This window comes from Rhamphochromis sp. 'chilingali', assembly GCF_963969265.1.
Source record: "Rhamphochromis sp. 'chilingali' genome assembly, chromosome: 2".
Classification (NCBI taxonomy): domain Eukaryota; kingdom Metazoa; phylum Chordata; class Actinopteri; order Cichliformes; family Cichlidae; genus Rhamphochromis; species Rhamphochromis sp. 'chilingali'.
In genome coordinates, this window is record NC_137930.1 from 28,919,535 (window position 1) to 28,932,128 (window position 12,594).

The 12,594-nt window shown below is 39.6% G+C and overlaps 1 protein-coding gene across 1 annotated transcript in view; it reads right to left on the bottom strand.

Moving 5' to 3' along the window:
- LOC308392631 (matrix metalloproteinase-17-like) overlaps nt 1–12,558 on the bottom strand; it is a 98,616-nt gene extending 86,058 nt beyond the window's left edge. Inside the window, exon 1 of the mRNA XM_080875745.1 lies at nt 11,981–12,558. Coding sequence (XP_080731871.1) covers nt 11,981–12,124 — 144 coding nt within the window. The 5' untranslated portion in view covers nt 12,125–12,558. The remainder of the gene's footprint in view (nt 1–11,980) is intronic.
- Nucleotides 12,559–12,594: the final 36 nt, after the last annotated feature.

Consider the following 12,594-nt stretch of genomic DNA (forward strand, 5'->3'; position numbering starts at 1 on the left):
TAACAACAACAACAATAATAGTAAATTTAAAAACAAAGTTCTGTTACTAAAGACAATCAAATTTTTTAAAAGCCAATGAACAGACTTAAGTCACATTACTGAAAATAAGAAATTTAAATTAGTTACTAACAACTTTTTCAATGAAAAAAAAAAGAGCTTGATTTAAACCTTATTTAAAACCAAATACGTCAGCCTTTGAGGTTTTTGCCGCTCCTATATATGCTCGCTAATTAAATGTTTCCCATAGGAAACTGCAGTAAAAGTCTTTCTTTATTTCAGTAGTTTATGAACACTGGGACAGATGTTCACAGACCAGTGGTTAGGTAATTAGACAGTTGTGACTGTCGTAAAACACTTTAAAGCTATTGTGAAAATTTCATTATTAGCTACTTTTATTTGATTCTGTAAGAGTATGTGTGATGATTTTAGCTGTAATGAAAAGCATTCAATATCTTGTTGCAGAAGTAAAAGGAGCGAGATATGTGGTAGCATTAAATTAAAGTCCAGCTTAGACCACTCGCCTCTTTTAAAAAGCTGAGCATTATTCAGTGAAGATCACAAGAACCAAAAACAATGAGGCTTATATACTGAATGGACTTACATCCACGCCATGACTTTCTTTGTATACCTCAAATTATCTGGCCCACTTGATATATTTAGCACTATTTATCCATATACTATGTAATTTCTCCAAGGGAGCCACAATGGATCTGGCACATAGCACCACCTCTGCTAAGAAGAGATGTGACAAAAGCTCTATAGGAAGTAGGCGTCAAAAAGATTACAGTATATATAAGCTCTTAAACCCTTTCGTAAGTGGATGCTAAAGAACAAATATTAAAAACAGATTAGTAAGTACAAATACTTAGGAATAAATTGTCCTTTTTTATTTATTGTAATTCTAGCACTGACCTCTTTTTAACAAGATCCATTTTTGCTACAGAATATCTTTCCTGCAAGGAAAAAAGAGTAAAGAAGAATCCAGAGTCAGAGGGTTACAGCTCTGATCATAGCCTGGACGCTGCTGCCAAATGTCAAACTTGAGCTTGAATGATTTGGACTCTTGACTAAATGGCTAAAGACAAGCCATTCATTTAATTTTATTTTTATTTTTAAAAAGCAAGTTTCCTCTTAGAAACACAAATACCAAGTCCAAAATCAAAATTAACTGGCATATTTCTTGACATTAGCACAAGAAGGCACAAAAAATTTGAAGAATACTGCTCCACTTTGTTTTCAGTTAAAATGGTTTATAATTGAACTGGATTGCAAAAATTGTATGCAGTGAACAGAAAAGACTGAAAATGGAGGCAAGGATGGCATTCAATGTAAGATTCCACAGCTACACACTATTTTGCAAGCAGATGGCACACCCGCTACCCTGCTGAAACACTCAATCACTTCACTTCAGGAAGTATTTTTGCTCTGGTGAATACACAATGTGCATATAATGGGATACAAGTCTGACTAGTTGAAAGAATGTGGTACATTCTGATGGATGAGCTTATTCTGACACCAAGTTTCCATTCAGTTGGAGGTGTGAATGTCATTTTCCCAGACACTTGGGAGGAAAATCTGTCCTAATTTGCATGTTTGTATGTGTGAGAGCATGGCAACAAGGATTAAAATGTGACTGTAAATGAATCATTTAATCCCTGGCTTAAGGACAGCTCACTATACAAAAAGATGAGACTGAACCACTGTCTGTTCCTGGAGGAAGAAACAAGAAGGGTGCAGAGACAAGAGTTGTCTAGAGAAAGAGGTATGGAGACAACAGTGGAGAATACACAAGAGGAAAGACATTAAGAGGCACAGAATGAGTCAACAAAGTCACAGAAAAAGTAATACAGAACATAAAAAAAGCAGACAGTATAGATGAGAAAAGACTTAAACGAAATTGGACCCAAAATGTGATATATTTTCACCCTTCTGAATCTGTATTCATGAAGAAGAAAATACAGGTGATTGGATGGACAAAAGACTAGTGTGATACATTTATATGAACTGCAATATGTTGGGTTAGTTAGACAATAATCAAGCATATGTAAACACAAATCTATGTGTAAATTATAAGCAGAATTAGATAAAAGGCAGCACAGTCTTGCACTGACGTCTGGTTCAAATCCACTGGTGGGCTCGGGTCTCTCTGAGGAGTTTGCATGTTCTCTCTGTGTCTGCGTGGGTTTTTTCCAGCTACTCCAGCTTCCTCCCACGATCCAAAGACGTGTATGTTAAGCTAACCGGTGAGTCTAAATTGAATGCAAGCATGAATGGCTGTTCATCTATCTATGTTAGCAGTGCAATAGACTGGCAACCTGTCCAGGCTGTAGTCAACCTGTCACACTATGGCAACTGGGATATATACAGCATTCCATTTGAAGATGGAAGTTGGAAATGCCAATGTTTTTCAGGGCCAAAAAAAGAACAACTGCAATGTGATGTATTGTTAATGATTGATGAATGGGTTGACTGAGTGAGCAAAACAAATCCTGTTTTCCTTGCTTTTCTGACTACTAATAATGGAACATGGTCAACCCAGGAGTCATGGAATGGAAAATGCATTAATGGGTTGAGAAAACACAAAATCTGTGTTTACTATACAGAGTTTACTTGAGATGGGTGCTTAGGTACATGTCACGGCGGGGTGCGTCGATGTATTTTTTAAACGGACCCAAGAGTAGACACTGCAGGAGACGGAGCTGGTTTGCAAAACAAAAGCGAATCTTTATTAGGGCTAAATGAAGGCAAACAAGAAGAATGCTAAGGGGAAAAACAGAAAACGACAAAACTACACTGGGAGCAGACTATGAACGCCTATGAAACTGTGAAACCTATGATGCCTATGGTGTGGAATAACAGACAACCTGACAATGAGTGAACGGAAACACAGACTAAATACACACTATCAGGGGGAGTGGAAACACATGAGGAAACAGCTGACACAAATGAACCTAAGGACATTACAGGAGAAGTGAATCTAAACACAATGATAAAGACACAACAGACTATTTTAAAATAAAACAGGAAACACTGAGAACATACAACAATCAAAGAATAAAACGAAGATACACAAAACATTGAGTTACAGACCCAGTACTATGACAGTATATTAACTTGCATGTTTTTTGACTTATTTTAAGCCCAAAAGATCAAGATCTGTGATTTATTTCCTAGCAAATAACGCCTTTATTTCCCCATATTTCCCATCATGGCATCTTATCTTCTGGCAGGCTTGCTGGCCAGGTTCCTGTGGTTGCAGTCCCTGATATCATTCAGTTCCTTATGCAAAAAGAAACTTGTAAGGCATCAGATGGACTCTAACTTCCACTGCAGCTATTTACAACTGACCATACTTTTGCTCCGGAGATCTACTTTTGCTTGAGTGCCTCTCTAAAAAGAACCTGCAGCACATGGATATTAGTTCACGTGCCAAAATGTCAACCTCACCGAGGCAGCAAAGCAGAACAACGACTACTGTCATCAACTGCAGTCCAAGACTGTGAAGTTTAGTGAGTCTGCAGGGTCAGGGAAACTCTGATTATATTGCTTAATGTTTTATTTGATCGAGTTGGTGTCCATGTACACACTGGAGAGAATGCTAATTATTGCTTTATAATTTACTGACAAAGTCACAATATAAGGTGCTACTTAATTATTTCTATAAGAAGGTATGGGGTCTGCCTCCATACATGTGCTTGCATGAATGCATATCCACCCTCATTACTGCAACAAACAGAAACAAATTCTGTGGGAAATGCTTTAGTTTCATATGATAAATTATAAAAGGGACACCTACACACTGTTTGGAATGATGCCCACAATGGCTTGCAGTTTTTTTGCATTTTGAAGAATGCTTTTTGTCAGAGAGTGTGTGTAAACCTCCTTGCTGAGACAGCCACCGGCTTGTCACAAAATCTTGTTTACTATGAGAAAAATGTGCTTAATTTGTGCAACTTGTACCTCATTTCTGAGAGGCCAGAAAGATGCACCTGTTTAAACACAAGTCTCTGCATTCTTTTTTCCCCAAAATGAGCAAATTTCAGTACAAAGGGTATTAATGGCAGGCCTAAAAATTACAGTACAAATTAACCTTCACTTTATGGCAGAAGACAGACGGTATGTACTGAGTGATGCCAAAGTCAATGAAAAATCCAGCAGAGTTAAAGAGGAAAATCTACTCAGTACCCAAAACATTTAGTGTAATATGTGTCTTTCTCCTCACTTCCGAAAACAAATCTATTACAGTTTCACTGTTAGAAGTCCACTTCTCATGTTTTTTTTCCCTAATATGGACATGCATCAGTAACAGAAGGGTAGATAACCTTTGTGACTGAATGGGGTAGTGGGAGATGGTAAAACGGGGATGCCAAGTAGAAAGAGGACTTAAAATGTCAGCAAGAGATTAAAGATAAACAAACTGATGGAGCCAATTAAAACAGCCCCCCCTACAACTGGAGCCTAATTTAATAAGCATAAGTTTAAGTGTCTCCATTGAGGGTAAAAAGCCCCCAAACCTTCTTTGAAGTTCTTCTCTCTGTGGGTGCTAATGTGGCATGGCAATGAGAGAAAGCCCAACAGACACATGGACTGAATAAAGCTTAGCCAGTGTCCCTTGATAGTGGGGATAAAAGAAGGTTACACACAAATACATAACAGACCTGACAGAATTAGACTTTGACTTGTTTGTTTCTATGGGTTAACCTATACACCAATTATCCACAACACTAGAAACCCACTGGAAGGTTGAGTGTACAGCACGAATCATATTACAAACAAATGTTCTGCTGGGAAATCTTGGATCCCGGCATTCCTCTTGATTTAACTTTGACATGCAATATCCACCTTAATATTGCTGCAGACTCTACACGAGGAAGCCAACATGGAAGTGCCAAAACTGCAGCCCACTGAGGCTGACTGTAAAAGTAAGCCCCAAATCAACAGTGTTAAAATGCATGTTTACAGCCTGGTACAAGACAAGATTTTGGATAGTTTCCCACTTTTAAAAAACTGTTTGGTCATTGGATTTTTTTTTTTAAACAACTCACTTGTGTTCATTTTGTTCGAGCTTAAAGATGGAAGGTGCGGCTGCTTTGATTGACGGGACAGCGTCTGTGATGCTGTAGCCTTTTGGAGTATTTCAAATGGAATCTCACTCAATAAACATGTCCTCTCATGGCCTTACTCCAGTTTATGCTCCAGATGCTAGGTGAAATTCGAGTATTTGATCTGTGTCACATGGCACTTTTTAGCAATTATCTGTCTCTATGCATTGCACACATCCAGTTGATGGATGTTTAGAGAAAAACACTTCCTCATCTGTGCAGCCGAGTGATGTAAACATGTTAAGTTAAAAATCTGAAAGCAGCCTTTGTTTTTGTTCCTTTTGCTTGCATCAACTTTGGGAAATCTCAAACTATAACAGAAAGGTCATACGGTGATATGTAATTGCCTGTCATTCAAATAATCAGCCATCAGTGTCACATGTACACCATTGTTAATCTCTGTGACCTTTAATGGTATGGAAAATTGTCAAACAAATCCACTTTACATGAGCTAGGAACTGTATAATAGAGTGGCATTGCATCAATATGTTTGCTCTATGAGCAGGTAGTATGCAAATTCATCTATGTAATTCCATTTTAAAGTTCAATTCAATTCAGTTTTATTTAAATAACACTAATTCAGAACAACAGTTGCTTCAAGGCAGTGTGTACAGTAAAGACTCTACAGTATTAGAAAGACACCCCAACAGTTACCAAACTGTTAGTATGTATATAAGTTTCACAACAATTTTGTGTCTGAAAAATTCCGAGTTTCATGTCACTTTTCTGCAACTTGCTTGGTGTGTAATGGCCTTATGCCTATTGTAGCAGTTAAAAGGGATGGTTCATAGTCACCTGACTCAGTCCTACATTTAAGCTTTATCAAAAAGGAACATTTTTAAGCCTAAGCTTGAAAGTAGAGAGGGTGTCTGTCTCCTGAATCCAAACTGGTAGCTGGTTTCACAGGAGAGGAGCCTGATAGCTGATGGCTCTGCCTCCCATTCGCCTTTTACAAACTCTAGGAACCACAAGTAAGTGCAGTCTGAGAGTGAAGTGCTCTATTAGGACAATAAGGTACTATGGCGTCTTTAAGATAGGAGGGGGCCTTAATAAGTTCAGAGATAAAGGAGTGACTATGTATGTAAGGATGTATATATGGACTGCCCTGGTACACAATTCATAAAGCCATGAAAGAGCTGCCGCATGTTTCTATAGTGATCCTTGCAGTGATGTCTGTTTAGCTTTAGCTGAGGAATGTTGGCAACTGGCATGTCTACATTAAGCATGCTCATTCAAAAATACACACAGAGCATGCACACACGTGCAAGTGTGTCCATATCGCTGTGTTTGACTCTATTTTTAAACTTGAGTACGAAACAGCAAAGCTCTGTTCTTACCATAAACCCAAATGCAAAATTAAGCCCACTTCAGAATGCGATTCAAACAGTCAAATAAACTGCAATTTACAGGATCACGAGTGCCTCTTAAAATTCTGCAGATTGTTACTGGCTCATTATATTCACTTGATAGGAGTTTGAGTATCAACAGTGGACTAGAGAAAGTAGGTCTAATTGCCAGTGATATTTGGATGGAGACGCAGCTTATCTCTGCCACCCACTCAATCTCTCTTGGTCTTCTTCCTGCTCCTGTAATTCTCCTCATTTTATTTGGACATTCAGACGAATAGGATCATGAACCCATAGCGGTCTTGAAGTTGACTGCAAAGATGACAAACATTTGTCCTCATCCAGTCCCTCACCTTTTCTTTATTTCAACCATCTATTTCACTTGTTCAGAAATGACAACTGCTTTGTAACGACAAATAATGAGATCACTAGTGTGGCACTGACCAACACATACACACACACACCGATCTATACACATTTTATAAAACAGAAACACACAAACAAGAAGAAAGTGGCATTCACATACAGACATAACCACATTTATTATAATTCTGCCAATTTCTGCAAGCAATTTCAGAGAAGCTTTGTTGTTCCTTTTGGGTTTTCTTGATCGTGCTAGTAAAGCCGTCTATTGGCAGTTCAGTTGGCATGGCTATGGATTATTTTAGGTTTTAGCATGTGAGCCAGCATAACACCAGAAACCACTGTAATTACAAGATGTAGTCGGCCCTTTGAATAGCAACAGCAACCAAAACCTTGATCCGGTCAAAGACAAGAGGGAAGGCGAGGCCCCCGAAGTTAAAATAGAACTGTCCACATGGAGTTGATTTGAGGTTTTCTATATGGGGAGCCCTGGAGAGTGCCTGCACAAGTAATGAAGTCAGTTTAAACCAATCGCGTGCAGCTCTGTTGTGGAAAACATCACTCACTTGCCCACAATATTAAATCCATCACTACTGTAAAACTAAACAAAAATAGATGGGAGAGAACTACTGTGTTGAGACTAAGATATCCACCCTTTTCTGCTGAAATAAAAAGCAGATAAACTGATAAGATCCAGCCTGGAGTGCTTGTGCCACCAACCAGTTCAATCATTTTACTGTTACATAAAGTCAGACGGCAGAAAAAGAGTGAATTTGTTTTGGTGCATATAAATCTGAAATGCACATGCAACCCACAAAAACACATCCCAGAGCACTAGAGGCTTGTTTTACTAGGATATTTTAGACTCGCCAGTATAGTTAGGTAGTCATAATTTAACTCAGAGAGTTACACAGAAATGAGCACTGGTTTTATGGACTCGCTTCCATTTTCTGCTGGAGTAAATAAAGATAAGTGTTTTGATGTGGTTGCATGACCAGCTGTGTCTTAATTTTCCCAAAATGTGTTGCAAATTATTCCACTGATATCTGATTACTTACATTTGAGCCATTGTCAGAGTCACTCTTTGTGAAACCAGCCAAAGATCAGGAAAATTCAGAACTTCATTATTAGAAAGGGATTTAGCAGTTTGAACAAACAAGGCAAGACCAACTATCACATTCATGGCTTAAATAATACAGACAAATTCATTTGCTGGCTGAAAACATTATGCAGAAGTGCTGCAGCTGCCACACTTAACTCCCACACCAGCATGCTACAGCGCAGCCAACAGAGCACCAGGGCCCTTAAGATCCTTGCTGAATTGGGCTCTAAGGATATTATGAACTCTGACAGTTTCCTCAGAAACTTGCAAGTCCCAAGAGAACTTTTACACTTAGCAAAGCTGCAATGACAGATTGGAAGGGGGCAGATTGAAGGACTGGTTCATTTCCACAGTATCTCCCTCTTCCCGAGAAGCCAGGAATGTGTTATATATTACATGATGAACGCTCTCTCTCTCTCGCTCTCTGTTAATCATGACACAATGCTGCACAGAAATCTACCCCTTGACATCAGAGAAAAAAATGCCCTTGTCCTGGATATAATCCCCATGGCGCAGTAGTACAGACATAAGGGTCACACGTCAAGATAGAAGTGGAACGGTAGTGCTAAAAGTATCCAAAAGTCGGGCATGATAGAAATGAAGTAGCATTTTACTTTTTCCTGCTTTTCATTCGATATCTGCTGTCTTTTCTTTTCCTTCTTTGTTAGTTTTTTTTGATAATATATAGCTGATTAGTCATTTCGGTGCACAATGCTTCCATCACTCCTTCCCTTGACTGTTTCTGCATCCAGCTTTCTCTTTGAGCTGCCTCTCTCCCTGGGCCTCTACGTGTAATCAGAAGAACCATGATGTGCTGGTAGAAAGAAAGCATCCTATATCTGGGTTGGAAGAAGAAAATTGAAGGAAGGAGACTGAATGACTGAGGGGACAGAATATAATACTGGTGAACTGCGCACTCATGAGAGGCAAAGAAAAAGCTAATGAGGAGTGTTGGGGCTGGGCACGCCGGTTGCATGAGAATTCAGTATTATGAGGTCTAGCAGTGAAGAGGAAAAAAGGGAGCAGTGGTAAAGAGGGTGGCGTCAACCAGGGTTTCCTTTTTTTCCCTTCTTTACTCAGTGGACAGAAGACCAGATGGTGCTCTCATTAAAGGAATTATGAAGCAAAATGAGAGTTAGAGGCAGTCTGGTAAGGAATGGTTATCCCATCAGGCATATACCACACACTTATTTGGTTTTATTGCTTAAAGACATGAAAAAATAAATAAGTTAACATTTTCAGCATTAAAAGATTAAATGCAGGAAAGTCACTTTTTCCACACTTTTACAGCATTAAAGTGTACTTAAGGTGCTTTTATCAACAACTTTTACGCTCACCACACCTAGCTTAAGACAGCTGCAATAGCAAGTACAATATTAGAGATGAACAGTTCCCAGAGGAAGTCAGACATTCAGTACTGGAGTAGAAAGCAGCCATCAGGATTAAAATGACATTATGAGTGGAAAACATAGTGCAGGGACCATTATAGCTGTTGTGTAGTAGTTCCCTCTTATGCTGAAATTGCAAATTGGTGCTCTGCAGTGATGTACTGGACTAGATAACAGCAAAGCTGAAAACTGCATGCCTCAGAGCTGTGCTTAAGTTTGTGGTGCAGTTAATTATGGTCACTGTGTACAGTGGTTACAAAGAGAGATGGATACATTCAGCACTACATTCAGCACGACTAAAAGCCAAGAAATAGCTCTGAAGTGTAATGGGACTGTGGAGCAGTAGAGCAGGGGATCAGGACACGCTTCTGTGGGTAGATGGTTGTTTTTGTGGACCGAGTCCCAAATGTATAGCACTTATGAAAACCACTGGGCTGAGCCGGGGAGAAGCTATACTCAGACCCTCAACAACTAATTATCCACCTGTTTTTCAGCAGCTCAGGGTGATTTCATTCAATTCAATTCAATTCAATTTTATTTATATAGCGCCAAATCACAACATAAGTCGCCTCAAGGCGCTTCATGTTGTGATTTCATCAATGCAGGAGAAGTCTTATTTAAAAGTTAATCAACCAATCACAGGGGAGAACGGTGCTCATCTGTCCATCTGCCTACCCATGACCATCCTGAAGCTGCTTTCACATACTGAGAAAAAAATCCTGGTATTGCACACATGCTATATGCTGAAACTGTTGAGTCTATGGCGCTAACGTTACGATAGGGAATGACATGGTGTCAGAGCGTCGATAAAGGCCCAGCTTTCAAGCAAAACTTCTCCAGTGTGTTAATTTGTGTATTTATTCTGCTTCATCAAATTACAAATTGGAGACTTTGAGGTTCTGGAATGTTGATTAGAAAAATCAAGAAATGTGTGGATGTCACCTTGGGTTCTGAGACACTGTGACAAGTATTTCTTCATTATTTTCTCTAGACTTTTAGACATAACTAACTGTTTCGTTGCAGAAATTACTCCATTAATCAGCAATGAAAACAATGTGTCTAACCACTCCTGTCAGTGATGCTTAGACATTACCCCCACTACTATTTATAGGCTAAAAATTACGTAAACATTATAGTCAAACCCATCTAAAGCCACTCGTAGTGAAGCAGCTAACACAAACCTGAGGAGAGCCAATGTAAACACATGACTGATGAGGATAGTGCTTTAAGTAGCAAATATTAAACCCAACCAGTCATCCCCAACTCAAACCAGGATGGTTTAGTGGTAAGAAAAACTACTTAAGTCAAGGACACATTGTTCTGTTTCTCCTGGCTACATAAGAGACCAAGTATTTGTTGAGTATCAAGATGGCTTTAAGGTATGGCGACCAAACATTTGCAATTAACCCACTGTATTCTTCAAACCTGAGAAACTGAAGGTCAAAACATGTCTGTAGGTCTGAGTATTGAAGACCAAGGAAACAAAATGTTGTCTCCAAAACATCCACCAGGTAATATGTGGAACTGGTCGAGCTTGAAAACCAACCCTGAAAGTTCTTTGATAACAGACTTAATGTGCAATCTTCTCCATCACAACCACCAACAGCGACAAAAAAAGACAAACAAGCAGCTGGCAGAGACGAATGCAGGGAGACACAAGCTGAATGAACAGCAATACAATATGAATCCATCAAAGCTCGGAGGGATGAATCTCTATGGGGAGACTGATTATGATTTTATATTAGGCAAAACAATGTGGAGATAACAAGAAATAGTAAAACCTAATGAGACAGTTAAGTTGATCTGTAATATAGCCATTAATGTATACACTTAATTAGAGTGTCTCAAGAGTTCCTAATTAACAGATACTTGTTTAATTTGCAAGTCCGCAGCTCATTAAACTCCAAATATAAAGTGGAAGTATTGTGAGCCCAAGCTGCTGATGAAAATATTATACAATAGCTTTAATTTGCTGAATACAGTTCACTGAGAAGAATGGAGTGATTTTTTTTTTTGACTGTACCATGGCTTATTCATAAAACAGAGTGTAAATAGTAAAATTCACATTACAATTATGGACTTGTTCCACACTTTAATTCCATTTATCGCCACAGTAAACTAATGAAAACTATTAAACTAGCAGCTCACGCCAGTAATAGGTTTGCACTTTATCTTTTTTTTTCCCTCATGCTGATCAAACTCAGCATGAGGAAAATATACTGAAGTAGTCTTTTAGAGGCATTACTGAGGAAAGGAAATAATGTCCTATGGCTGAGGTTGTCATCGCGCTGGAAGGGAGCCCCGCTTGCCATTCATCAGTGGAGGATATACTTTGTCAGCATGCTGTGGAGGAGGTCGATATGCCGCCAAGGCAAATACATTTACATTTATTTATTGAACACCATTACAGGGACTCTGATTCCTGTTTTTCTCTATTTTTCTCCATTACACCCAGTCTGCAACGCCAGGCTACCCTAGGGACACTGGACCGCTTCGAGGTGTTACAGTTTCGATCAAATGGAAAGGACGGCATTCCTACATGCAAAAGTAGGGTAAACTGCTCATTTCCGAGAGTTGGTATGCCCACGGGAGGTCTGAAAACTTTCCACTCCCCATGCATGTCTAAAAACGTTAATGTAGCAAACTTCCTATCCCCGTGTAAAAAGATGGAAAACTTACCACCCCCATGTCCAGCTGCTCGGTACTCAGAGAAGGAGCCGCTCCAGCCAGAGGTAAAAACCACAATACCGGCATCACCACCACCAACAGCAGCATCTTAGGAGAGATATTCCTCATCCACTTGTGAAGAACCAAAGAAATCATGATGCCCTATGACAGGCTGATCCTGCAGGGCTCAGACATCGACCCCGGCAGCCGCATCCATTGGATAAATCGTACGCCGACACTCTGTGAAATGTGCCCGAGTCAGTCTACCTCACTGTTGACCGTAAGCACATAAAACACATTAAACCCGTTTTTTTCTCTCTCTCTCTTCGGTAGGGACGTTAAGGAATTTCAAGTTTTTGTTTTCTACGAAATAACACTTGTGATCACCGCCTAAGTGGTCACAACAAGAAGTAACAAACTGAATATTCTCAGTCTGTATAAGAAGTCCTTCACAGGTTATTTATTCCAGCAGCAAGACACCCGAGGTCCGCTCCGGATCGTGCACCCTCGAACACTGTGGAAAGAAAGCAGCTGTGTGCGGCTTTGTCCCGGGCAGGAGAGGAGATCGCACGTTGACAGGCACGCTGAGAGAGTGGATGAGTATTTGGCTCAAAGGATTCTGGGGA